General features: G+C 37.0%; 1 protein-coding gene across 3 annotated transcripts in view; it reads left to right on the forward strand.

Moving 5' to 3' along the window:
• The window catches only part of SP4 (Sp4 transcription factor), an 84359-nt gene that overhangs the window by 29575 nt on the left and 29027 nt on the right, over positions 1–25757 (forward strand). For 2 of the 3 annotated variants that reach the window (XM_004377441.2, XM_023732308.1), the window contains 2 exons: positions 14469–14697; positions 23991–24190. In XM_004377441.2, the coding sequence (XP_004377498.1) occupies positions 14469–14697; positions 23991–24190 (429 nt within the window). The remainder of the gene's footprint in view (positions 1–14468; positions 14698–23990; positions 24191–25757) is intronic. The other variant, XM_023732307.1, reaches the window with a different exon arrangement.

Below are 25757 nucleotides of genomic sequence, written 5' to 3' on the forward strand. Positions count from 1 at the left end.
TCGACTGTGTGGATCATAACAAATTATGGATAACATTGTGAAGAATGAGAATTCCAGAACACTCATGAGGAACCTGTACATAGATCAAGAGGTGGTAGTTTGAACAGAACAAGGGGATACTGCACGTTTAAAAGTCAGGAAAGGTGTGCATCAGGGTTATATCCTTTCACCATACTTAGTCTGTATGCTGAGCAAATAATTCTAGAAGCTGGACTGTATGAAGAAGAAAGGGGAATCAGGGTGGGAGGAAGACTCATTAACAACCTGCATTATGCTGATGATACAACCTTGCTTGCTGAAAGTGAAGAGGACTTGAAGCGCTTACTGATGAAAATCAAAGACTACAGCCATCAGTATGGATTACACTTCAACATAAAGAAAACAAAAATCCTCACAACTGGACCAATAAGCAACATCATGATAAATGGAGAAAAGGTTGACATTGTCAAGGATTTCGTTTTACTTGGATCCACAGTCAACACCCATGGAAGCAGCAGTCAAGAAATCAAAAGACACACTACATTGGGCAAAGTCTGCTGCAAAAAACCTCTTTAAAGTGTTGAAAAGCAAAGATGTCACCTTGAAGACTGAGGTGTGCCTGACCCAAGCCATGGTGCTTTCAGTTGCCTCATATGCATGTGAAAGCTGGACAATGAATAAGGAAGACCAAAGAAGAAGAATTGACGCCTTTGAATTATGGTGTTGGTGAAGAATACTGAATATACCATGGATTGACAGAAGAATGAACAAGTCTGTCTTGGAAGAAGTACAGCCAGAATGCTCCTTAGAAGCAAGGATGGTGAGAGTTTGTCTCACATAGTTTGGACATGTTATCAGGAGGCATCTGTCCTGGAGAAGGACATCATGCTTGGTAAAGTAGAGGGTCAGCGAAAAAGAAGACCCTCAACGAGATGGATTGACACAGTGGCTCCAACAATGAACTCAGGCATAACAACAATTGTGAGAATGGCGCAGGACCAGGCAGTGTTTCCTTCTGTTGTGCGTAGGGTTGCTATGAGTTGGAACCAACTCGATGGCACCTGACAACAACAGTGACAATTTTTATGTAATAATTATTCTTATATCCAGTTTTTCCTTTTCTGTTGTCATTGCTCTTTCAGGGCCTCATCAACTGGAAGGTAAAATAGCTTCTTTCTTGACTGGCTTCTCTGCCTCTAGCTTTTCACATCTCTGGTGTATGTTTGACAATCCAGAGTTCTCCTAAAATCCAAATCTGATGATGCACTCCCATCCACCTCCTGGGAAAAAAAAAAAAAAAAACCTTCATAGGTTTCCAGTTACAGACTTTTCAAGTTATTAAAACTTTAATACACTTCATTTTTAAGAATTGATAGATGCTAATACAGGATAGAATTTTGGGATAGAGGCCATACCAGTTCAATACTACCTACGATGACTCCATTTACCTCTAAAGGACTGGAAGGGGCTTTAAATCTTCAAAGACTATTAAAATTCCACATAGAAGTTGTCAGGTTTTTCTTCCTTCCCCCCCCACCCCCCACCACCTTCTTAAACAAATGTGAATCAATATATAATGGATGGAATGAGGGGAAAATTAGAAGATTTTATTTTAAATGTTATAAATTCCACTTAAAGGAAATATTTAGATCCTCCTAGATTCAGATGTTTACAACATAAACGCTTCCCTATTAACAGATAAAAGGAATTGAGAAGAGTTGATGGGATGTGGAAAAGGCCAGAATAAGTAGAAATAACTAGGAGTCAAAGGTAGTATCAAAGGCATAGTGCATGTCTTTGTTTTGACGGAGCTTTTTTCCCCTCCTCCTGTCTTGTTCATCTATGTATTTCCAACACCTATAATGCTTAGCCTATGGGAGGCACTTGCTAAACGTTTGTTGCAGTAAACAGAACTGGATACATGAACCCCAGACCAATTTTATATATTGGATCATTTGTGTGCCAGCCTACTAAATTATGAAGAGGAAAGATATGTACTAATTGAGTCCTTTTATTTGTGTTCCAGTTATTAATCTGTAACCCAGAGAACTGCCTAATGATATTCTATAACCAAATAATTTTGGAGGAACATGTGAAATTTTATTACAAACTAACATGAGAAGTTCTCATCATTTAAAACATTATTCCCGTGTTAGATTGTAGGAACAATACTGTTGGCAAGTTAAGTATAAGAAAATAAAGAAGGTGGAGTGCTATACATTGCTTTTATATGGCCTTTCTCACCAAGTGATTGGGTGGGACTATATACATAAGGTTAATTATGGCCCACCAAGAGGATTGGATAGCTTGCTAATAATGCAGACAAAGTTCATGGCACCCATGTGGGGGTGGGACCATGCAAATAAGGTCTACAGAACCCTAACAAAGGGATTGGTCAGTTTTACCATTCCACTAGGCTTAAAATGAGCCATCCCAGAGGTGGGAAGAGAGGACCTCACCACCAGAAGAGCCAGGAGCAGAGAGCAGAGTGTGTCCTTTGGACTTGGAATCCCTGCACCGAGAACCTCCTGGAACCAAGAGACTCAGAGTGTGAGAGCTGTAACACTGAAGATGGCGAAAAGCGGTGGCAGAGAACCAGTGGCAAGAGACAGTATAGTGGGCCTCCCAGCCCACAGAGCTAGAGCTGAGTGCCTTTGGACCGAGGCTTACTAGTGGAGTGGGGTGCCTCAGGCGACTTCACGGCAGAGCTAAAAGAGCCTTGTAATGCTCGCCCAAGCAGGGCAGAGACCGAGGGCCAGAGAGAAGCATGCCTGCAGCGAGAATTCTGCCACTGAACCCCTAATGCCCCCACATGTTTGCTCATATAGACTATAAAAGTTGGCAGCCCGCTTTCCAATTAGACTGTTCATTATTGCTTTCACTCTTCCCATTTCTCGGATGTCTCATCATGTCCATGAAGTCTTCATTGTTTTTCCTTGCGAGTAAACCACTTTCCTTTGTACTATTTATGCATCTTATGTATGTTTTCTTATTGTACATATTTTAATTATTTATTTGCGTTTGTATCACCCAGAGGTAAGACTTTCAAGCCAGGTCTTACTTTATTTCCTAACAGGTGCTCATGAAATGTTTTTTGAATGGATAAGTTTCAGTTGTATATTAGGTTCTCATATAAAGATCAAAACCAAACTCGTTGCTGTCGAGTCAATTCCAACTCATAGTGACCCTATAGGACAGAGTAGAACTGCCCCATAGGGTTTCCAAGGAGGGGCTGGTGGATTTGAACTGCCAACCTTTTGGTTATCAACCAAGCTCTTAACCACTGCGCCACCAGGGCTCCTGTAAAGATCAAGGACTTATGGAATTCAGAATGTTATTAAGTACTTGTGGTTAATAATTTACAGTTTCAGATGTATTGGAGTGTATATTCTTCTCGAGTGTTTACCCTGTTCCGGACATTGTACTAAGTGTGCTGTGTATCTCAGTTAATTCCCACTATTCTGGTAGATCCTCAAAGGAGGAAACTGAAGAGAGAATCAGAACTCAAAGCCAGGACTGACTGACCCCCAAATTCCTGGGTTAATCCATAGGCTCTGCTGAGCTCTCTGTTGTGCCTGCTTAATAACTCAGTATTGGTTACAAATTACATGAGCTACGATATGTAGATAATCCTGGGAGTAGTCATTGGCTGATATAATTCGACTTTATTTAAGAAGTGCAGATAGCACTGAGTTATTCCTTAATATTTTCAGGTTATTTAATTCATCTGTTGGAAAACAAGTAGATATAATTATTAAATAAGACAAAGAAGTGCTTTGTAATTAATAAGCGTAATTTCCCAACTCGGGTTATTATTATTTTTACTTCCACTGTACCATTGAAGCTATTTAGTCACGTGTCTGTCAAAGCCTGTTCCTAAATTTGTGTTACTCTCTTTGTAAAGGCTAATTCAGTGTCATATAGTTTCTGATTTTTATGGAGATTCATGTAGTATATAGTTTTTCTAGGTATCACACAAATTACCGTATTTTAATTTTTAATATATTTGATTTTTGGTTCTGGTTATTTACAATGATAGGAATAGATGGGTTGAGGTATTTTGAAGATGATTTTAAGCAGGGTTTCTGAACTTCAACACCCCTGGCATTTGGAGGTGAATAATTCTTTGTTTAGGGGCTTGTCCTGTTCATTGAGGAGTCCCTGGGTGGTGCAAACAGTTAAGCACTGGACTGCTAACCAAAAGGTTGGCAGTTTCAACACACCGGGGACTCCTTGGAAGAAACGCTCGGTGATCTGCTTTAGAAAGGAAACCCTATACCCATTAATAGTCACTCACAGTTTCTCCTTCCCATCCCACAGGCCTAGACATATCTGGTTATCTTTTTTATAAGATCTTCTTGTTTGTTTTAAACCAGATTTATAATGTAAACCAAATCCTCCTCTAAGGTATGATTTATTGAAAATTGTTTATAATGTAAGAAGATAATGTATTCGATCCTTTCTGTACCTTCAGAGCCCCTTAGACTTTTTTTTTTTTTTTTAAAGGGAGATTCCAGGTTTAACCTGTAAAAGAAATAAGAACCATTTTGTTGTTGTTGTTAGGTGCTGTCCAGTCAGTTCTGGCTCATAGCAACCCTGGGTACAACAGATGAAACACTACGCAGTCCTACGCCATCCTCACAATCATTGTTATGCTTGAGCCCATTGTTGCAGCCACTGTGTCACTTCCATCTCATTGAGGGTCTTATCTTTTTCGATAACCCTTTTCTGAGCATGATGTCCTTCTTCAGCGTCTGGTCCCTCCTAATAACATGTCTGAAGTATGTGAGATGAAGTCTCGCATTCCTTGCTTCTAACGAGCATTCTGGCTGTACTTGCAAAACAGATTTGTTCATTCTTTTGGTAGTCTGTGGCATATTCAGTATTCTTTGACAGCATCGTCATTCAAGGGCATCAATTCTTCGGTCTTCCTTATTTGTTGTCCAGCTTTCAGATGCATATGAGGTGATTGAAAACACCATGGCTTGGATCAGGCGCATCTTAGTCCTTAAAGTGAAATCTTTGTTTTTTAACACTTTAAAGAGATCCTTTGCACATTTGCCTGATGCAGTGCGCCATTTGATTTCCTGACTTCTGCTTCCATGGATATTGATAGTGAATCCAAGTAAAATAAAATCCTTGACAACTTCACTCTTTTCTCCGTTTATCATGATGTTGCTTATTGGCCCAGTTGTAAGGATTTTTGTTTTCTTTATGTTGAGGTGTAATCCATACTGAAGGCTGTGGTCTTTGATGTTCACCAGTAAGTGCTTCAAGTCCTTTTCACTTTCAGCAAGCAAGGTTGTGTCATCTATATGTTACAGGTTGTCAGTGAGTCTTCCTCCAATCCTGATGCCCCATTCTTCTTCATAGTCCAGGTTCTCAGATAATTTGTTTGCATACAGACTGAATAAGTATGGTGAAACGATAACACCCTGATGCACACCTTTCTTGACTTTAAACCACACAGTATCCCCTTGTTCTGTTCAAACGACTGCCTCTTGGTCGAAGTACAGGTTCCTTACGAGCGCAATTAAGTGTTCGGAAATTCCCATTCTTTGCAGTGTTATCCATAGTTTGTTAATGATCCACACAGTTGAATGCCTTTGCATAGTCAACAAAACACAGGTAAACATCTTTCTGGTACTCTCTGCTTTCAGCCAGGATCCGTCTGACATCAGCAATGATATCTTTCATTCCATGTTCTGTTCTGGATCTGGCTGCAACCACTTTTGAATGATCTTCAGCAAAATTTTACTTGTGTATGATATTAATTATATTGTTTGAGATATTAATTATATTGTTTGATAATTTCTGCACTCTATTGGATCACCTTTCTTTGGAATGGGCACAAATATGGATCTCTTCCAGTCGGTTGGCCAGGTAGCTGGCCAAATTTCTTGACATGCATGAGTGAGTGCTCCAGTGCTGCATCCATATGTTGAAACATCTCACTTGGTATTCCAACAATTCCTGGAACCCTGTTTTTCACCAGTGCCTTCCGTGCAGTTTGGACCTGTTCCTTCAGTACCCTCAGTTCTTGATCATATGGTACCTCCTGAAGTGGTTGAATGTTCACCAGTTCATTTTGGTACAGTAACTCAGTGTATTCCTTCCATCATCTTTGATGCTTCCTGCATCTTTCAGTATTTTCCCTGTTGAATCCTTCAGTATTGCAGCTCAAAGCTTGATTTTGTTTTTTAATTCTTTCAGCTTGAGAAATGCCGAGTGTGGTCTTCCTTTTTGGTTTTCTAACTCCAGGTTGTTGCACATTTCATTATAATACTTCACTTTGTCTTCTCAAGTTGCCCTTTGAAATCTTATGTTTAGCTCTTTTACTTCATCATTTCTTCCTTTCGCTTTAGCTACTCTGTGTTCAAGTGTAACTTTCAGAGTCTCTTCTGACATCCATTTTGGTCTTTCTTTCCTGTCTTTTTAATGACCTCTTGCTTTCTTCATGTATGATGTCCTTGATGTCATTCCACAACTTGTCTGGTCTTAGGTCATTAGTGTTCCGTGTCTCAAAATTCAGGTGGGATATGCTGAAGATCGTATTTTGGCTCTCGTGGACTTGTTCTAATTTTCTTTAGTTTCAACTTGAACTTGCATGTGAGCAATTGATGATCTCTTCTACAGTCAGCCTCTGGCCGTGTTCTGACTGATGATATTGAGCTTTTCCATTGTCTCTTTCCACAGATATAGTCAATTTGATTCCTGTATATTCCTTCTGATGAGGTCCATGTGTATAGTCACAGTTTATGTTGTTGAAAAAAAGGTATTTGCAATGCATAAGTTGTTGGTCTTGCAAAATTCTATCATGCGATCTCTTGTATCGTTTCTATCACCAAGGCCGTATTTTCCAACTACCAATCCTTAGTTTCCATCTTTCGCATTCCAATTGCCATTAATTATCAATGCATCTTGATTGCATGTTTGATCAATTTTAGACTGCAGAAGTTGGTAAAAGTCTTCAATTTCTTCATCTTTGTCCTTAGTGGTTGGTGTGTAAATTTGAATAATAGTTGTATTAACTGGTCTTCCTTTTAGGCGTACGGATATTATCCTATTACTGGCAGCATTGTGCTTCAGGATAGATCTTGAAATGTTCTTTTTTACGATGAGTGCAATGTCATTCCCATCAGTTTGTCATTCCTAGCATGGTAGACCATATGATTGTCTGATTGAAAATGCCAGTACCAGTCCATTTCAGCTCACTAATGCTTAGGCTATTGCTTTTATGTGTCTCATTTCTTTTTTGACGATTCTTAATGCTAAGAATCGTTTTAGTATTGTTCAAAGCTGTAAGACGTCCCCTTCATCTATCCCTGGTGATAATGGGGTTAATTTATTTACCATTCAGTATATGAATAGCTTTTTGTTTTATTTTACTTTGTTTATGAATTTATGAGTCTGTCTTATATAGTAAGTTACCTACTACTCACTATTGAAAAATTGCAAATGATTTTTTTCAATAAAAAGAAAGAAAACCCAGGGGATTATCTTGGGTCTGTTTTCTTATGTGTAAAATGGAAATATCTGACCTACTTACTTCAAAGGGTTAGTCCAAAATGCTAAAAGAATCAAATTAATAACAACCTAAGGAACTTGGCAATAAGGTTTTTCCTTTATCTTGTGTTATTTCTACTTTTCTACCTTTGGTCCCTTATTTTTAAATATTACTAAGGTGTCAGAATTGTTTTAATGTCAGTTATAACTGACTTCTGCCACCCATCTGTCAGTTTGTCCTAGTGTGTTGTCTTACGTGTTGATGTGATGCTGGAAGTTATGCCACCACCATTTCAAGTAGCAGCAGGGTCACCCATAGTTGACAAGTTTCAACGGAGCTTCCAGACTAAGACACTAGGAAGAAAGGCATGGTGATCCACTTCTAAAATTTAGCCAGTGGAAATCTTATTGATCACAACAGACCATTATCCAGTTGCTTCCTTTGGACATGTCATCAGGAGGGGTCAGTTGCTAGTGGAGTCCATCATGTTTGGTGAATTGGAGGGCCATCAAGAGCATGGAATACCCTCGGTGAGATGAATTGGCACAACAGCACGATCATGGACTTGAATATGCTGACGGTTGTGAGGATGATGTAAGACTGGGCAATGTTTTGTTCATAAGGTCTCCGTGAGTCGGAGTCAACTGGACAGCAACTAACAACAATAACAATAGCTGATCTCACAGGGATTGATTAAGCCATGTTTCCTTTAGTTTTAGTGTATAGTTAAAATTTACACAGCCTATAAAATATTTGCAACAGTAAGACAAAGGGTGCTTAATATGTAGACCTTCGCAAAGGAGAAGACCCCCAAAACATAAATGTGCAGAGATCACAAACATACAATTCAGAATATTCAAACAGCCAGTAAACATTAGAAAATGTTCAACTTCATTAGGAATCAAATACATGCAAATAAAAGCGATCATAAAATAATATATTTGGTCTATTAAATTACCAAAGGGTCCTCCCCTACCCCTTTTAAAGTTTTTCCTTTAATTTAAAAAACCAATTGCCATTGAGTGGACTCTCACTTACTGTGACCCACATGTGTGTCAGAGTAGAACTGTGTTCCATAGCACTTTCAGTGACTGATTTTTCAGATCTTGGGGAGCTAGGTCTACTGAAATTGCAGTCAGTAATAATTTATTGGTGAAGGCTTAGGCCTCCTGTATCAAAATTCAGAGAATGAGGCTAGCTAGGTGGTAGAGTTCCTTTTACTAGACTCGCTTTCTCTTCTTCCTCTAATCTTAAACTCAGGTCTTAGATTTTACCATTCTAGTGAGACAAAAGACCACTCCAGCTGGTGCTAAAGAAAAATATTAAACAAAGAATGTCTCCCAAATATCCATTCTAGAGATTTTTGAGTATCTGACAATCTAATGTCTTCCCACCTGCCAACCACCTGCCCGCAGTTCCAGTTACCCTTAGCCAAACTTCCATATACAAAAAAGGGAACAGATCAAAAAAGAAAGAGGAACAAGAAAGATGACTTGGCTGCTTCAGCAGACTTGGAGTCCTTTTACCTCTGACAGCACGAAAGGAAGAGAAAAGGGTCACCCTCAGTCTGTTCACCATAATGCATATTTCCACTAGCAAGAAATTTTGACTTATTTTAAAAGTTATGAAATAGTTGTTTCAGTGATAAGAGCGGGGTTAGAGACTAGAATTTCAGAAGAGGAGTAATAAATTACTTTTTTTCCTTTAGATATTTCAATAATTGTGTTTTATAGCTACAAATATATAGTTTTTGCTTCTGACTTGTCCTTCCCCTTTATCACCAGCACTATCATTGGCACAGCTGCTTATATTTTTTGACATCTTTATTATCAGTTGTTACTTGATAAATTGAATGCAAAGGCATTCCAACAAGCCAGGTGTTTTTCTTATACAACAGCTTTTTTCTATGCTTGTTTTTTATTACAGTCCTAATTTACATATAGCTAGTAGTGGTCTCATAAATGATAAGTCATGCTATATCCAACTCATCCTATAAATAGTTACACATTAGGAGAAATTTCTGTACTCGTTGTAATTCAACACAATGACAGCATCCACTAGAACATGAGGCAGTCATTTGTTCGTAAGTCTAACCTACCCAAGCAGTATATATTTAAGAATTGGAGAACTACGGGAGGCGTACTTACCTCCCCAAAGACCAATAATTTACTATCTAGTTGACAAACAGGCATTTACAATATACAAACATTTACCATTTAATTTTCTCAGTGTTGGAAGAAAATTAGGCATATGATATCATGGGAAAACAGGGAAAAGAGATATCTGATTCATATTCAGAGGGGGACTTACCAGGAGTACTTCACACGGGATAATACATGAACTAAGTTCTGTAAGATGAATAGACATTTGCCAGACCGAGGGAGATGGAGATTTAAGGTGGGAGAATGTATTGGATACCAGCTATATTGTTGAAAGCCCCAGAGAAAATCGAGCATGGAACATTAGAAGAAATAGAAGTTGTGGGTGGGAGTGGAAGGGGAGTGCCAAGTGATGAAGCTATAAAAGAACGCAAAAGCTAGATTATGAAGAGTTTTATGTATCATGCTAAGAAATGTTCACCTTATTGGAAATGCATGGAAGGCCCATTGACTTTTTGGAGAGAACCAGATTTGTATTTGCAGTATGGAGAATCAATTGGAAGGGGCAGAACTGGTGTAATGGTGATAAGGGTCTGCACTAATATACAGGCAGTAGGGATGGAGAAAAATGGACAAATTTGAGATATTTTGAAGAAGTAGACTCAACGGGGATTACTGATCAACAGAGGTAATCTATATGGTGGAAACAACATAGCCTTTGGAATTAGCTAGACCTAGATTCAAATCTCAACTCTGTTTTGTGACCTTAGGCATTTTACTGCGTATTTCTTAGAAATTTAGTTTCCTCTTCATAATATTGGGACAGTAATACTCAGCCCATAGATATGTGAGGAGTAAGTGCAATGGTATATGTAAAGCATCCAGTAAAGCACCTTGCCATATAGTAGGTATAAAATAATAGCTGCTGTTGTTGTGGGGGATGAAAGAGATGGAGGGGAGTCAAGAATGATTTCCAGGTTTCCAACTTGGACAATGAGAAAGAGCTAGTTTAGGAGAGTGGGGTTTAGGGTTACCTCTTTGATTCTCAAGTTGCTGGTGAGAAAACTGGATGGAGTTGTCCCCTGACAACTAACAACAAGTACTTATGAGAGCTGTTTGAGCAGGCGGTATAGATTTGGGAGCTGTCAGCTTACACATGGTAGTAAAAGTTATGAAAGTGGATGATATCCAGAGAGAGGGTTGGACTGAGAAGAGAAGTCAGAACCCTGGAGAGCAGCTAGGAATAGCCTAGGGAGAGAAACCTGGAAAGGTCAAAGAAAGAGGAACACCAGTGATGAGTAGTATCAGTGAAGTACAGGAAGAGAGACTTGAGAGTGGGACTAGCAGCTCCAGGTGTTCCAGAGAGGTAAGGAAAGATCAAGGGGAAGAAGTATCTTTGGGTTTAGCAACAAAGAAATTGTAAGTTACTTCTGTCATGATTTTACAGTGATAGGATGCATACCTAGTTTCAGCGGTATGAGAAGAGAATGAGAGATGAGTAAAGACAACCAGTAGAGAGAATTCTTGTAAGAAGTATGATTAAAGTGTATGTTTAAATACTGATGAGAAAGAGCTAATAAAGACGAAGGGGTTTCTAAGGATGTAGGGAGTTAGCTCAGAGAGTCAAATTTTAAGGAGGATGGAGTACTCAATGATATCAAATGTAGCAGATCAGTGCTGTCATGATGAATGAGAAAATATCCTTTGGATTTGGCCATTGGGAGGAAGTCTGTGAGCAGGGAGCTAAGTCCTTCTGGTGCAGGATGAGTACTTTGAGTGCCAACCTTCGGCCAGAGGGGGAATGATGGAAAGTTATTGAGCATGGAAGTGATATGAGAAAGGAGGTAAGAGGCCATTTAGTCTGGTAGAAGCATGAAGTTACAGGGGCCTAGCCCAGGGTGAAGGTCTTATATATATTCTGAAGCACCTGTATAACTCGGCAATAACTGGATATAATGAGTAAAGAAGTAGCCTAAAAGATGACTCGAAGGTTTTGAGTGTGAATAATGAGAGCGGCAGAAGCATTTCCAGAAACAGGGACATTAGTCAAAGCAAGATTTGAAGATGAGTTCATTTCTAAACCTTCATTTAGTTATTCAGCCTATATTATTAAGTGCCTATTGTGTATTGGGCATTGTTGCAGATGCTTGAGATATAGCAGTGAGCATAACAGGCAAGAGCCCTACTCTTGTGGCCCTTACATTCAGATGTGAGGCCAAGACAGAAAGAAGTAACAAATGAACAAGGTAATTTAAGATAAATAAGGGAATAAAACTAGATGATAATATAAAGATGGACTAAGGGAAACCACTCATGCGGTCAGGAATGACATTTCTAAAGAGGAGACATCAGAATATTACTAGTCATCTATGCAAAGATCTGGGTACAAATTCTGTTGCCTAGACTGAAGAGTATGTGCAGAAGCCCTAAGAAAGGAATCATCTTGATTTGTTTGAGGGCCAGAAGAAAGCCCAGTAGGTCAGGAGCAGAGTGAGCAAGGGAGAGGCTTAATACAAGATGAAGTCAGAGAGATGGGTAGGGGTAAACTTCAGCAGGGCCTTGGAGGCCCTAGTAAGGAGTTTGGTGGTTTATTCTCACTTGGTAGCAGTGGAGATGAAGGAAAAGTAGTATTGGCCCAGCACTGAACTTGAGCTGACTGTGAGACATCGAGGTGAAAAACTGAGAGTTATCAGGCTTAAATTCATAAATTTTAAATATGATTTCCTTATCATTGTTCATAAAATAATTTGCTGAGTTATTTAGGCATTGAACAAATAAATCTTCGCAATCTGGAGGCTTGTGAAACCAGCCTATCAAGGAAATGGACAGGGAAACAGGGTAATGCCCAGCCAGCAATCAGGGATCTGTAGCAGTTCTTTGACCTAATGAAGGGTATCTTGAATATCATTGCAACCTGAAAGGAGTGACCAACTGTTATATGAACAGTAGCTGGAAGAATTATGACCAGATACCTCTCATGACTTCAGGGGATTTAAAGAATACTTGCCAACTTAAAATACCTGTATTTCCAGAAGGACTATGCTGTAAAGACTTTACATAGTTCTGGTTCAGATTGAGTTCCCATTTGCAGAAATGCATTTCTTATGGTGAACAAGGGTATATGTGTATCACTGTACTTCTAGGTGCACAAAGCCGTTTGTATAGTTTGCCTAGCCAAGGGATCTGCTTCTGTTGAATATGTAAAACTTACATTTACTGAAGAACTGTAGTGTGCAAGGCTATGTACCTGAAACATACATGGAGGCGTAATAACTATATTTTACAATTATATAGAAAGTCAGTTTGTGCTTTAAAAACAACTTTGTGAGGCAGATAAACAGTTACTGTTGAGTTGATTCTGACTCATGGCAAACACATGCATATCAGAGTAGAACTGCACTCCACAGGGTTTTCAGTGGCTGATTTTGGGGAGATAGATCTCCAGGCCTTTCTTCCAAGGCACCTCTGGGTGGATTCAAACCTCCACCCTTCTGGTTAGCAGCCAAGTGCATTAACTGCACTACTCAGGGATTCTTGAGGTAGATAGGGAACAGGAATTCAGTTGAGTCAGCATTATTATTTTAAAGATAAACCGAGGTCTCCAAGTGCCTTGTCACAGACTTCATTTGCATTGCTTTTCCTATCACATCTTGCTAATTCAAAGGTGAACAAAAATTTGGACTTCAGTAGAAGAGATACAGTATATAGTCTTACTAAAACAATGGCAAAACACATCGTATATTTATTTGTCTTATAGTTATGGGTGCTACCGAAGGTTTCAGAGTGCTCTGAGTACACGTAGAAAGGTGAGGTTTACTTTGGTTGGGAGAGTCAGAGCTTTAATTTTGTTTAGAAAATGTGTGCTGTTTTCTTACTTGGTAATTTTTATTATTTTTTGTTGTTACTCCATACGTTTAAAGTACTGCATATGCAGCTTTACAGTAAGTCCTTTTGTTTTGTTTCTGCTAGCATATTTTTTTCTTGTATTGCTACCTAACTCTGTGAGGTGGGAGTATTCTTTCATAATTCTGTCTTTTTCTTTTCTGTCCATTCACATGTTTACTATTCTTATACTTGATGGGGAGAAAGTAGAATCATGTTTAAAAAAAGGGTAATTTATAAGGCATCTCCCGGTGTCTTTCAGGATGAAGTTAAGCCATATTTAGATAGATATGTTTTTTTGTCATATTATGTATTATTTATCATATTTTTCCATAATTAAAAAAGCCAAGCTGGTATATGTACTAATCTGAGACGTAAAGCCTAAGATGCATAGCATGAGTGAAGAAAGCGATAATATACTAAATGTCTATTTTATGATTATAGTGACTGTGTAATAATCATGGGTGGTTTTACATTTAAATAAAACATTTCATGTATACTAGAAAAATAACTCATCAATGAAGAGGTATTTGTGTAATTTAAACTACTTAGGAATGAGAAATGACCATATTTTCTCAGAATGAATATGTTGCTTACTGTGGAAATAGTAATAATGCTTTGTATTTATATAGCATCTTTCATCTGAGGATCTCAGAGTGCTTTTCACATAATGTTCATGAATCCTCACCACACTTTGGTGAGGTAAGTAGGTGGCAAGTATTGCTATCTTCATTTTACAAATGGAGAAGTTAATCCACAAAGAGGGTTAAATGCTTTATGTATAGTCACACAAAGTAGACACAGGCAACGTAGCTACTAAAGTAAGACTGTTATATTTTAGAGAGATTGGCATAGGATAAGTCATTAACTCTTTTTGCTTTAACACATTACATACATCTTTTAGAACAAATATGTTAGCCTTAAAATGTCTACATGGACATATTTTTTATCCTTTCTTGAGGAATAGAACATATTATAATACTTTCCCCCCCCCTTTTCAGGTCAGCAGCAAGGACAGGATGGAGTAAAAGTCCAACAAGCTACTATAGCTCCTGTAACCGTAGCAGTTGGAGGAATTGCTAATGCAACAATAGGTGCTGTTAGTCCTGACCAACTCACTCAAGTGCATTTGCAGCAGGGCCAGCAAACTTCTGATCAAGAGGTGCAACCTGGCAAGAGGCTTCGAAGAGTTGCGTGCTCCTGTCCTAATTGTAGGGAAGGAGAAGGAAGGTAAATGCACTGTTATCAACTCTACCTCTCTGGAAGGCATAAAATAGTAGTTAAAACCAAGTCATTGGCTGGGTATTTTGAACACTAGGAACTCACTGGCATTATTGCCCAGAAGTTGAGTTAGACTTTAAACTACATATATTTGTTATGAAGAGGATTTAGGTGGGCTATTCTAGGAATGGGATTTGAGTGGTTCTCTGCCTTGTTCCTTACATGTTTCTTCTTACAGTTTTCTTTTTTCATTTGTTATGTAAATTTTTAAAACAATTTTATTGAGATATATTCACAACCATAATTAACCCATTTAAAGTGTAAAATTAAAATGTTTTTAATATATTCACCGAATTATGCAACCATCACCACAGTCAATTTTATAATGTTTTCAGCACCTCAAAAAGAAATCCAGTACACTTTAGCTACCAACCTTCTATCTCCTCATCTTCCTGCTAGCCCTAAGAAATGACTCATCTACTTTCTGTCTCTATAGATTTTCCTATTCTGGACATTTATTGTAAATGGAATCACATAACATGTGGTCTTTTATGTCTGGTTTCTTTCACTTAGCATAATGTTTTTAGAGTTTATCTGTGTTGTAGCATGTGTCAGGACTTCATTTCTTTTTATGGCCAAATAATATTCCATTGTATGGTTATATCATATTTTTTAATCTATCAGTTAATGGACATTTGAGTTCTTTCCACCTTTTGGCTATTATGAATAATGCTGTTGTAAACACTTATGTATAAGTTTTTGCATGGTCATATGTTTTCAGTTCTCTTGGATAGATACAGAGGAATGGACTTGCAGGATCATATGGTAAATCTGTGTTTAACTAGTAACTGCGGACTGTTTTCCAAAGTAGCTGCAACATTTTACATTCCCATTAGCAGTATATGAGGGTTCAAATTTTTCCACATTGTTACCCACACTTATTACTATCTCACTCTTTGCTTATAGTTGTCTTAGTATGCAGGAAATAGTATCACTTTGTGGTTTTGATTTGCATTTTTCTGATGGCTGATGATAGTGAGCATCTTTTTATGTGTTTATTGGCTATTTGTATATCTTTGGGGAATGTCTATTGAAATACTTAGCTTATTTTTTTAATTAAAAATTTTTTTTTACTGTGGTACAAGTGTATATAACAAAACATTTGTCAATTCAACAATTTTTTACATTCTCAATTCATTGGCATTGATTATAGTCATCATATTGTGCAACCATTATCACTCTTTTTCCAAATTGTTCCACTACTATTAACAGAAATTCATGGCCCCTAAGCAAAGACTTCCTCTATTACCCTCCCTCACACCCACAACTCACCACTAATAAGCTTTAGTCTCTATAACTTTGCGTATTTCATATAAGTGGGATCATACGGTATTTTGTCTTTTTATGACTGACTTTATTCACTCAGCGTGTTTTCAAGGTTCATCCGTGGTGTAGCATGTATTTAGGACTTCATTTCTCTTTGTGGATGAATAATATTCCATAGTATGTATATCCTGTCTTTTGCTCATCCATTCATCTGTTGATAGACCTTTGTTCATTTTTAAATTGAGTTGTTTATCTTTTTATAATTAGTTGTAAGACTGTTTCTCATCCTTTGGCTAACATCAAGTATAGTTAGTTGTAAGAGTTCTTTATATATTCTAAATACAAGTCCCTTTTCATATACATGCTTTGCAAATGTTTTCTCCCATTCTGTGGGTTGTCTTTCATTTTCTTAATAGTTTCCTTTGAAGCACAAAAGTCTTTAGGTTTGATGAAGTCTATAATTTTTTTTTTTTTTCCCTTCTTGCTCATGGTTTTCTTACCATGTCTAGGAATCCATTGCCAAATGATCATGATGATTCCCTGTTTTTTTCTGAGAGTTTTGTCATTTTTGCTCTTACATTTAGATCATTGATCCATTTTGAGTTAATTTTTGTATATAATGTAAGGTAAGGGTCCAGCTTCATTTTGTGAATGTAGCTATACAGTTTTCCTAGTACCACTTGTTGAAAAGACTCTTTTTTCTCTATTGTATGGTCTCTTGACACCCTTGTCAAAAGTCATTTAATCATAGACACATGGGTTTATCTCTGGGCTCTCAGTTTTATTCCATTAATTTGTATGTCTATCCTTATACCAGTACCAGAAAAAGAAATAAAAGGCATCCAGATTGGAAAAGATGAGGTAAAACTATCTCTATTTGTAGATAATATTATCTGTATATAGGAAACCCTAAGGGATTCAACTGGACGAATGGACATGAGGAACCCAGCGTGGAAAGGGGGAGAGTGCTGACACATTGCGGGGATTGCATCTAATGTCACAAAACAGTTTGTGTATAAATTTTTGAATGAGAAACTAATTTGTACTATAAACTTTCACCTAAAGCACAATTTAAAAAAAAAAAAAAAACTATTAGAAGTAATAAACAAGTTCATCAGAGTTACTGGATACAAGATCAATATAAAAAATCAATTGTATCTTTTATACTTAACTGTGGACAATCTGAAACAAAGAAGATTGTTTACAAAATAATCAAATACTGAGGAATAAATTTAACAAAATAAATGTGAAACAACGTTGTTAAAGAAATTAAAAATTGAAATAAATGGAAAAACACTTCATGGTCATGGATCAGAAGACTTGATATTGTTAAATGGCAATACGCCTCAAATTAATATACAGATTCAAGACAGTCTCTATCAGATTTCCAGCTGACTTCTTTGTAGAAATTGACAAGCTGATTCTAAAATTTATATGGAATAACAAGTGCCCTAGAATAGAAAAACCATCTTGAGAAAAGAAGAGCAAAGTTGAGGAGTACTTAAATTCAAAAGTTACTACAAAGCAAAAGTAATTAAGACAGTTTGGTACTGGTATAAGTGTTTTTATCATGAAACGATACTGGATTTTGTCAAATGCTTTTTCTGTGTCTATTAATATGATCATGTGGGGGTTTTATTTTGTTTTTTATTCCATTGATATGATGTATTACATTAATTGGTTTTCATATATTAAACCATCTTTGCATTGCTAGGATAAAGCCCACTTGGTCATGGCATAGATTTATTTTTATATGTTGTTGGATTCACTTTGCTTAGTATTTTACTGAGAATTTGTTTTTTAATTCATATTCATAACAGATATTCATCTGTAGTTTTCTTGTGTTGTCTTTGTAGTTTTTTGGTATCATGGCAATACTGGCTTCATAGAATGACTTGGGAAGTGTTCCTTTCTGTACTTTTTTTTGCAAGAGATTGTGAAGAATTAGTTTTAAGTCTTTAAATGTTTGGAAGAATTCACCATGAAGTCACCTGTTCTAAGTTTTTCTTTGTGGGTAAAATTTTGTTTACTAACGTAATCTCTTTGCTCCTTATAGGCGTATTCAGATTTTATATTTCTTCTTGTGTCAGTTTGATAGTTTGCCCATTTCATCAAAGTTATCTAATTTATTGTCATACAATTGGTCGTAGTATTCCTTTATAATCCTTTTGATATCCGTAAGGTCAGTAATCATATCTCCTCTTTCATTTTTGATTCTAGTAATTTGAGTCTTTTTTCTTTTTGCCTCTTTTATCATTATAAAATGTCCCTCTTTATTTCTAGTAACATTTTTTGTTTAAAGTCTGTTTTGTCTGATGTTAATATAGCCACTCCAGCCTTCTTGTGGTTGCTATTTACATTTCTTTCTCCTTTCTTTTACTTTCAGCCTGTTTGTATCTTTGAATCTAAAGTGTGTTACCTATAGACAAATATAATTGAATCTTTTTTAATCAGTCTGACAATCTCTGCCTTTTGGTTGTATTGTTTAATCCATTCACATTTGATGTTATTATTGATAGAACTGGATTTATGTGTGCCATTTACCTTTTTCTTTTCTATATATCTCATGTCTTTTTTCTTCCTATAGTCATCTTTTACTGTTTTCCTTTGCATTTAATGGATATTTTCTAGTGTAGCGTTTCAATTTCTTTCATGATTTTTTTCACTTTTTTGTTATTATTTCTTAGCAGTTGTTCTAGGGCTTACCATATACATCTTATCAAAATCAGTTTCAGGTTTATCCTAAATTCCAGTGAGATATAGAAATATTATTCCTATATGTTTCTATTCCTTTTTGCCCCTTTTTGTGGTATTATTGGTATACATATTACATCTATAAATGTTGTAAACCCAGCAATACATTGTTATAATTATAACTTTACATAATTTTATGTATTTTTTAAAAGCTGAGAGAAGAAATGACAGCATATATACCGTATTTTTATGCAAATAAGTTGAGCCTTTTACGTTTGTTTGCCAACTGCTCCCTCCTCCTGCGAGGTATTTTCATAAACGCTGCTATGCCAATTTTTTTTACATGTTGCTGAAAAAAACATAAGCATAGTACGCTTACAAAGATACCTTGCCGGGGTGGGGAGTGGTTAGCAAGCAATGTAGAAGGTGCATGTTATTTGCATTAAAATATGGTATATATGTGTATATATATAGAGAGAGAGAGAAAGCTTTTGTTGTATTAACCTTATTTACCACTTTTGGTTCTCTTCATTTGTTCCTGTGGATTTGTGTTACCAACTGTAGTCATTTCCTTAGCCTGTTACAGCCTTGAACCCACCCATCACCTTTGTGCTGTTATTGGCAAAGATATTACATTTATATATGTTATCTGTCCAATAATGTATACGTACTGTTTTATTTAAGTGCTTTTTCAAATCAGTTAAGAGAAGAAAAATATATATATACATTTATACTGTTAGCAACAAATTCTCTCAGGTTTTATTTATCTGGGAATATCTTTATTGTGCCCTCATTTTTGAAAGATAGTTTTGCTGGATAAGGATTTCTCGGCTGGCTTTTTTTTTTTTTTTGAACTTAGTTTTTGAATACTTTTGAACACTATGAATATGTTATACCACTGCTTTTTGAGCTCCATTATTATTGATGTGAAGTCAGCTGTTAATCTCACTGGAGTTCACGTGTAATTTTGAGTCATTTTACACTTGCTGCTTTCAACATTTTTCCTTGTCTTTGGTGTTTAGGATTTTAAGTCATGTGTCTAGATGTAGATTTCTTTGCATTTATCATACTTGGAGGTTGTTGGGCATCCTAGATTTGTCAATTAATGTTATAAATAAATTTGGGAAGTTTTCAACCATTATTTCTTCAAATATTTTTTCTGCTTCTTCCCTTTCTCCTCTTTCTGGTACTCTCATTATGCATAGGTTGATTTACTTAATGATGTCTCACATTTCTCTGAGGCTCTGTTGATTTTTCTTCATTCTTCTTTCGCTGTGTTTTTAGATTGCATATACTCTGTATCTATTCACAGTTCATTCTTCGATTGAGCCCTTCTAGTGGAATTTCATTCAGTTACTATACTTTTCAACCCCAGAATTTTCATTTTCTTTTTTATAATTTCTGTATCTTTATTGATATTCTCAACATTGTCGTCATACCTTCTTTTACTTTTTAAATTACAATTTCCTTTAGTTTTTTTTTTTTAACATTTTTTAATGGTTACTTTAAGTCTTTGTTAAATCTAACATGTGGTCACTTTTTTTTCTTTTTTGTTACTGTGTTTAAGGTGAGAGTTTACACAGGAAATTAGGTTCCTATTTAACGATTTCTACACAAATTTTCAGTGACATTCTTACATCCTACACAGTGTGTCACCATTCTCATTCATTCTGTTCTGGTTGTACCACTTCCAGTATTCTAGTTGCCCTGCCACCTTAACCTTCTCATCTTTGCCCTTAGAGTAATTTTTGACCATTTGGTCTCCTATAGTTGATTTTTTTTTTTTTTTTAAAGAAGCTCATTACTCGTGGATGATATTCTTTATTTTATCATCCAGTCTGTTATTTAGCTAACAGGTGACCTCAAGGGATAATTTCAGTTCAAGGTTTAAAGTGCTGATGGGCAATAGTCTAAGGGTGTCCTGTAGTGTCAACCAGGACTTTTTAAGAATTTGAGTTCTGTTCCACGTTTTCATCCCGTTCTATAAGGATCCATCTTATATGGCGCTGATCAGAATGATTGGTAGTGGTAGCCAAGCACCATCTAGTTCTTCTATTCTCAGGGTAGATGAGGTTGTGGTTCATGTCAACTGTTAGTCCATGAGTCTTTTGTTTCCTTCTTTCTCTTGTATTCCAGACAAGTAGAGGCCAATAGTTGTATCTTAGATTGCCGCATGCAAGCTTTTAAGACCCCAGAAACTACTCACCGCGTTGGAATGTAGAGCATACACTTCATGAACTGTATATGCTAATTAACTGAGTTGTCTCATGAGATCATGGGCCTAAGTCTTCAAACCTTGAAAACCAGTCTTGCCAGGTGTTTGATTATGTCTAAGAAGTATCCGTACCTGTGTCGCCTATGTGGTTTTTTATGTATATGGATTTACATGCATGTACTCACATCCATGTATGTACATATGCCTATAGCTACTTCTGTCTGTGCATACATATGTATCCACATATTCATACTCATATACTTATTTGTATACATATTTGTGTAACCACAGCCATATTTTTTTGGTGGTTGGTGTTGTTTCCAAATTATATTTGTCATATCCTTTACCAAAGACATTCTTTTTTCTCATGCACTTTGTAGTGACCTCATTTACCTTGGTCAAGCGGTGTGCACTTCACCCATGTTTGATGCTGTATTTCCCATCACCAAAACTAACAAATGTCTAATATCTTGAGAGTCCTTTCACTTACCCTGCCCAGCTGCTGTCTCTGGTAACCATCAATGAGTGTTCGTCTGTGTATATATATCTATTCTTGTCTTCTTATAAAAGTATGATCATTCAGTATTTATCCTTTTGTGATTGACTTACTTCACTCAGCATAAAGTCCTCCAGATTCATCCACGTTATACAGTGTTTTGAGGACTTATTGTTATTCTTTATGGCTGCATGGTATTCCATTGTATATGTGTACCACATTTTATTTATCCATTCATCTGTTGATCAGCACTTAAGTTGTTTCCATGTTGTTGCTGTTGTGTGAATAATGCTGCAACGAACATAAGTGTGCATATGTCTATTCATGTGACTGGTATTAGATCTGAAGAGTATATACCTAGAAGTGAGATTGCTGGATCATAAGGTATTTCTATTTCTAGCTTTTTGAGAAAGTGCCATACCATTTTCTATAGTGGTTGTACCATGTGGTCACTTTCATAGGCAGTTTCTGTTGCCTGCTTTTTATTCCAGTGTATGAGTCATACTTTTCTATTTTTTGAATATCTCATACTTTCTTGTTGGAAACTGGACATTTTGGATAATATAGCTACTCTGGGTACTGGTTTCCCTCTACCCATCTTCCTTCCCCCCACCCCTGGCTTGTTATTATTTGGTTGTTCATTTGTTTAGTGACTGGCTGGATTATCTAATGAAATTAATTAACACATACACAGTGTGAAGCCTCTAGTGTTGCTCTTTAGGGGGGTACAACTTTAGGTATACTCACAGTCTCCCTGGAATGACAGTGGTTTGGCAGTACTCTCTTTGACAGTCTCTTTCCCTGACCACATCCAGCTCTTAAGCTGCACTAATTACTAGCTGATTGTTCTGTTGCTTTCAACAATGCACTGAGGCATACATTGCTCCACAGATTAAATCAATCAAATTGCTCCACAAACTAATCCAATAAAATTCAGGCTCTTTTTAAGGGATAATTTCTGAAGTCAGTGTTTGAGATTGGTTCTGATCCTAGGCTGGGCTCCTCACAGTTGTCAGTCTCTGGATTTCTCCAGCCAGCTAGGCAGCTTATAGTTTAGCCTATCACTCCAGTGAATCTATCAGTCTCTTCCTAATTGCCTTTTACCACAGTACCCACTGTTGTGGAGAGAGCCTTTAGGTTTGCACTTCCCCATACTCTGATGCAAATAAAGTCGGTTCCTTTGGGAAGAGATTTGGATCTCTCTGTTTTATGGCCTGCTTCTGCCCCTAGGCAAAATCTCTGAGCATGGTTTTGGAGCTGGGGATTGGGATAATGATGCATTTCTCTGAGTGACACCTAGTTTTAGTGCTTGGTGGAGAGAGGAAGGCAGATGCCTCAGGTGCTCTTGGCTTGCCTCTCCTGGCTTGGAAGCTCTGATTTAAGAACTGCTAGTGAGCAGGAAAGGGGCCAGTTGTTAAGCGTTCGACTGTTATCTGAAAGGTAGCGACCCTATAGAACAGAGTAGAACTGCTCCATAGGGTTTCCAAGGAGCAGCTGGTGGATTCGAACTGCCAGTGTTTTGGTTAGCAGCCAGATGCTTAACCACTGCGCCACCAGGACCCCATCTGAAAGGTACGCGGTTTGAATCCACCTACTGCTCCAAGGGAGAAAAGACCTGATGATCTGCCTAGGAAATCTCATGGGGAAGTACTGCTTTGTCCTTTAGGGTCACTGTGAGTCAGAATTGACTCAGTGGCACACAGCAACAACAATGAGCCAGAGCAAAGGCGATCTAGGCCCCAGTATTCTCAGTGCCCCTCATCCAAGATAGAGCCTCCTTTCCACAAGTGGGGCTGGATGGAAGAAGGGGACCCCCACCTCTCAGCTTCACTGCCCCAGAACTTCACCTCAGGAACAGGTAGCTAGGGTTAGAGTGAGGAAATGTTGACATTCTGCCCCTCTTGCGAAGATAACCCTCTGACTGGGAGCTTGGAGGAGAGGGAGCCCAGTGTTCTTGACTACACTAGTCTGGAGCAGTTTCTGTCTCAGGAAGCTGGGAGGAGGAAAGGAGAGAGAAAGTCTTGGTTCAAATATGATAGACTTGCTGTTTTTACTAAGTTTTATTAGATTTTTTTTGAATGAGTGTTTCTTCATTTGCTGTATGCTTTTAAGACCATTTCCAGAGACTTTAAATGGTTCTTTTCACCAGTTTCTCTGGATAACAGGTTCATGGAGCTCCTCAGACTGGTATGCCAGAAGTGAAACTTTACACCTTGCACTTTTAACTGTGGATTACTGTCCTTTTGGAGTTTTAGAAGAGAATTTTTAAGTGTCTTGAATAACTTAAATTCTTTGCCAGAGGCAGAGCCTGCTAGGGAAAGAACCTGACTTATAGGGTAGATCATAAACTGTCTGAGATTAACACATTTTCATATTAGTTTTGTGTTTAGTGTACAGACCTGTTTTATTTTATTATTAAAAATTTTATAATTTTATTTACAGTTGTGACATGACTATTAAAAAATCTGTTCAGAAAAGCATCTTTTATTTACTTTGATTCCCTTTTACTCTTCCACAGTTATAGCTTGGTGTTTGGGGGTATAATTAATGTTTGGTTTTGGTTTTTGTTAGAGGCAGTAATGAACCAGGAAAAAAGAAACAGCATATCTGTCATATTGAAGGATGTGGAAAAGTGTATGGCAAAACATCTCACCTACGAGCACATCTTCGCTGGCATACTGGAGAAAGACCTTTTGTGTGCAACTGGATGTTTTGTGGCAAAAGATTCACAAGGAGCGATGAGCTTCAGAGACATAGAAGAACCCATACAGGTTAGTTGGTTTATTTCAGGAGTTGTACTTTTTATTTACTTGTTCAGTGTTTTTAGCTATCAGATCAACCATAAGCAAATAAAGTGGGAAGAATTCACTTTAGCAGTTATATGGAAGATGTTTAAGATAAAAAAAATTTTAACTCATTTCTGAGTGACATTTTATTCTTACTTTTTGTAAGTTATTTCAGTATATTTGTATGAGCTGGAATTTATTCCATCTGCTTTCATTGTATTCTTAGCATGTTGAATTCACGTGTTTTTTTTTTTTTTCGGTGTTTGAATAAGGAAAAGAGTTATGATCTTATTGTTGATCTTTATTAGCCCTTTTTTGTTCCCATCTTTTAATGAAACAAACTGGTAAATTTGTCATCCTCTTTGTCCTCCTATCTGTCAAAGACAACAGCTGCCATTAATTTAATGTGTATATTTTTAGTACATTTTTTATACTTTTCTATATATTGTTCGTTGGATATATATGTAAAATGTCTTGTATTATTATATAATTGATACAGTATCATAATTTCATTCATCATTATGTTTTGATATCTATCCAAGTTGAGATATATATATATATATGCATGCATATATGTATTTCTTTTAATTGCTATATACTATTTATCATAGCACTACCACATTGTGTTATTCATTTACCAAACCATTTAGGTTATTGCTAGCTTTTTGGCTATCACAAACTTTGCTGCTGTAAACATAAAGCTGAACATATATAAGAAGTGGAGTTACTGGATAATAGACAAAGTATATGTTTGGTTTTCCTAGATAATGGCCAAATAATTCCTAAAATGGTTGTTGCAGTGTTTGCTCCATAGCAGTGATTGAGAGTTTCCATTTTGCTGTGTGCTCACCAACACTCAGTAATGTCAGACTTAGAATATTTTTATCAGTCTAAAATGGTATCGAGTTGTAATATTGAAGGATTCTATGGGCAAAAAATTCTGTGGGCAGGAAACATGAAAAGAAGATGGAAGGAGGAATACACAGAGTCAGGGTATGAAAAAGAATTGGTCGACGTTCAACCATTTCGTTTCAGGAGGTAGCATATGATCAAGGAAGAATGGTATTAAAGGAAGAAGTCCAAGCTGCACTGAAGGCGTTGGCGAAGAACAGGACTCCAGGAATAGATGGACTACCAATTGAAATGTTTCTACAAATGAATGCAACACTGGAAGCACTCGCTTGTTTATGCTAAGGTTATTTGGAATATAGCTACCTGGCCAGCCAACTGGAAGAGATCCATATTTGTGCCCATTCCAAAGAAAGGTGATCCAACTAAATGCGGAAATTATCAAACAATATCATTAATGTCACACACAAGTAAAACTTTGCTGAAGATTATTGAAAAATAGTTGCAGCAGTACATCAACAGGACACTGCTGGAAGTTTAAGCTGAATTCAGAAGAGGATGTGGAACCAGGGATATCACTGATGATGTCAGATAGATCTTGGCTGAAAGCAGAGAATACCAGAAAGATGTTTACCTGTATTTTATGGATTATGCAGAGGCATTCAACTGTGAATCGTAACAGATTACGGATAACATTGTGAAG

Source organism: Trichechus manatus, unplaced genomic scaffold (assembly GCF_000243295.1).
Source record: "Trichechus manatus latirostris isolate Lorelei unplaced genomic scaffold, TriManLat1.0 scaffold00050, whole genome shotgun sequence".
NCBI lineage: Eukaryota > Metazoa > Chordata > Mammalia > Sirenia > Trichechidae > Trichechus > Trichechus manatus.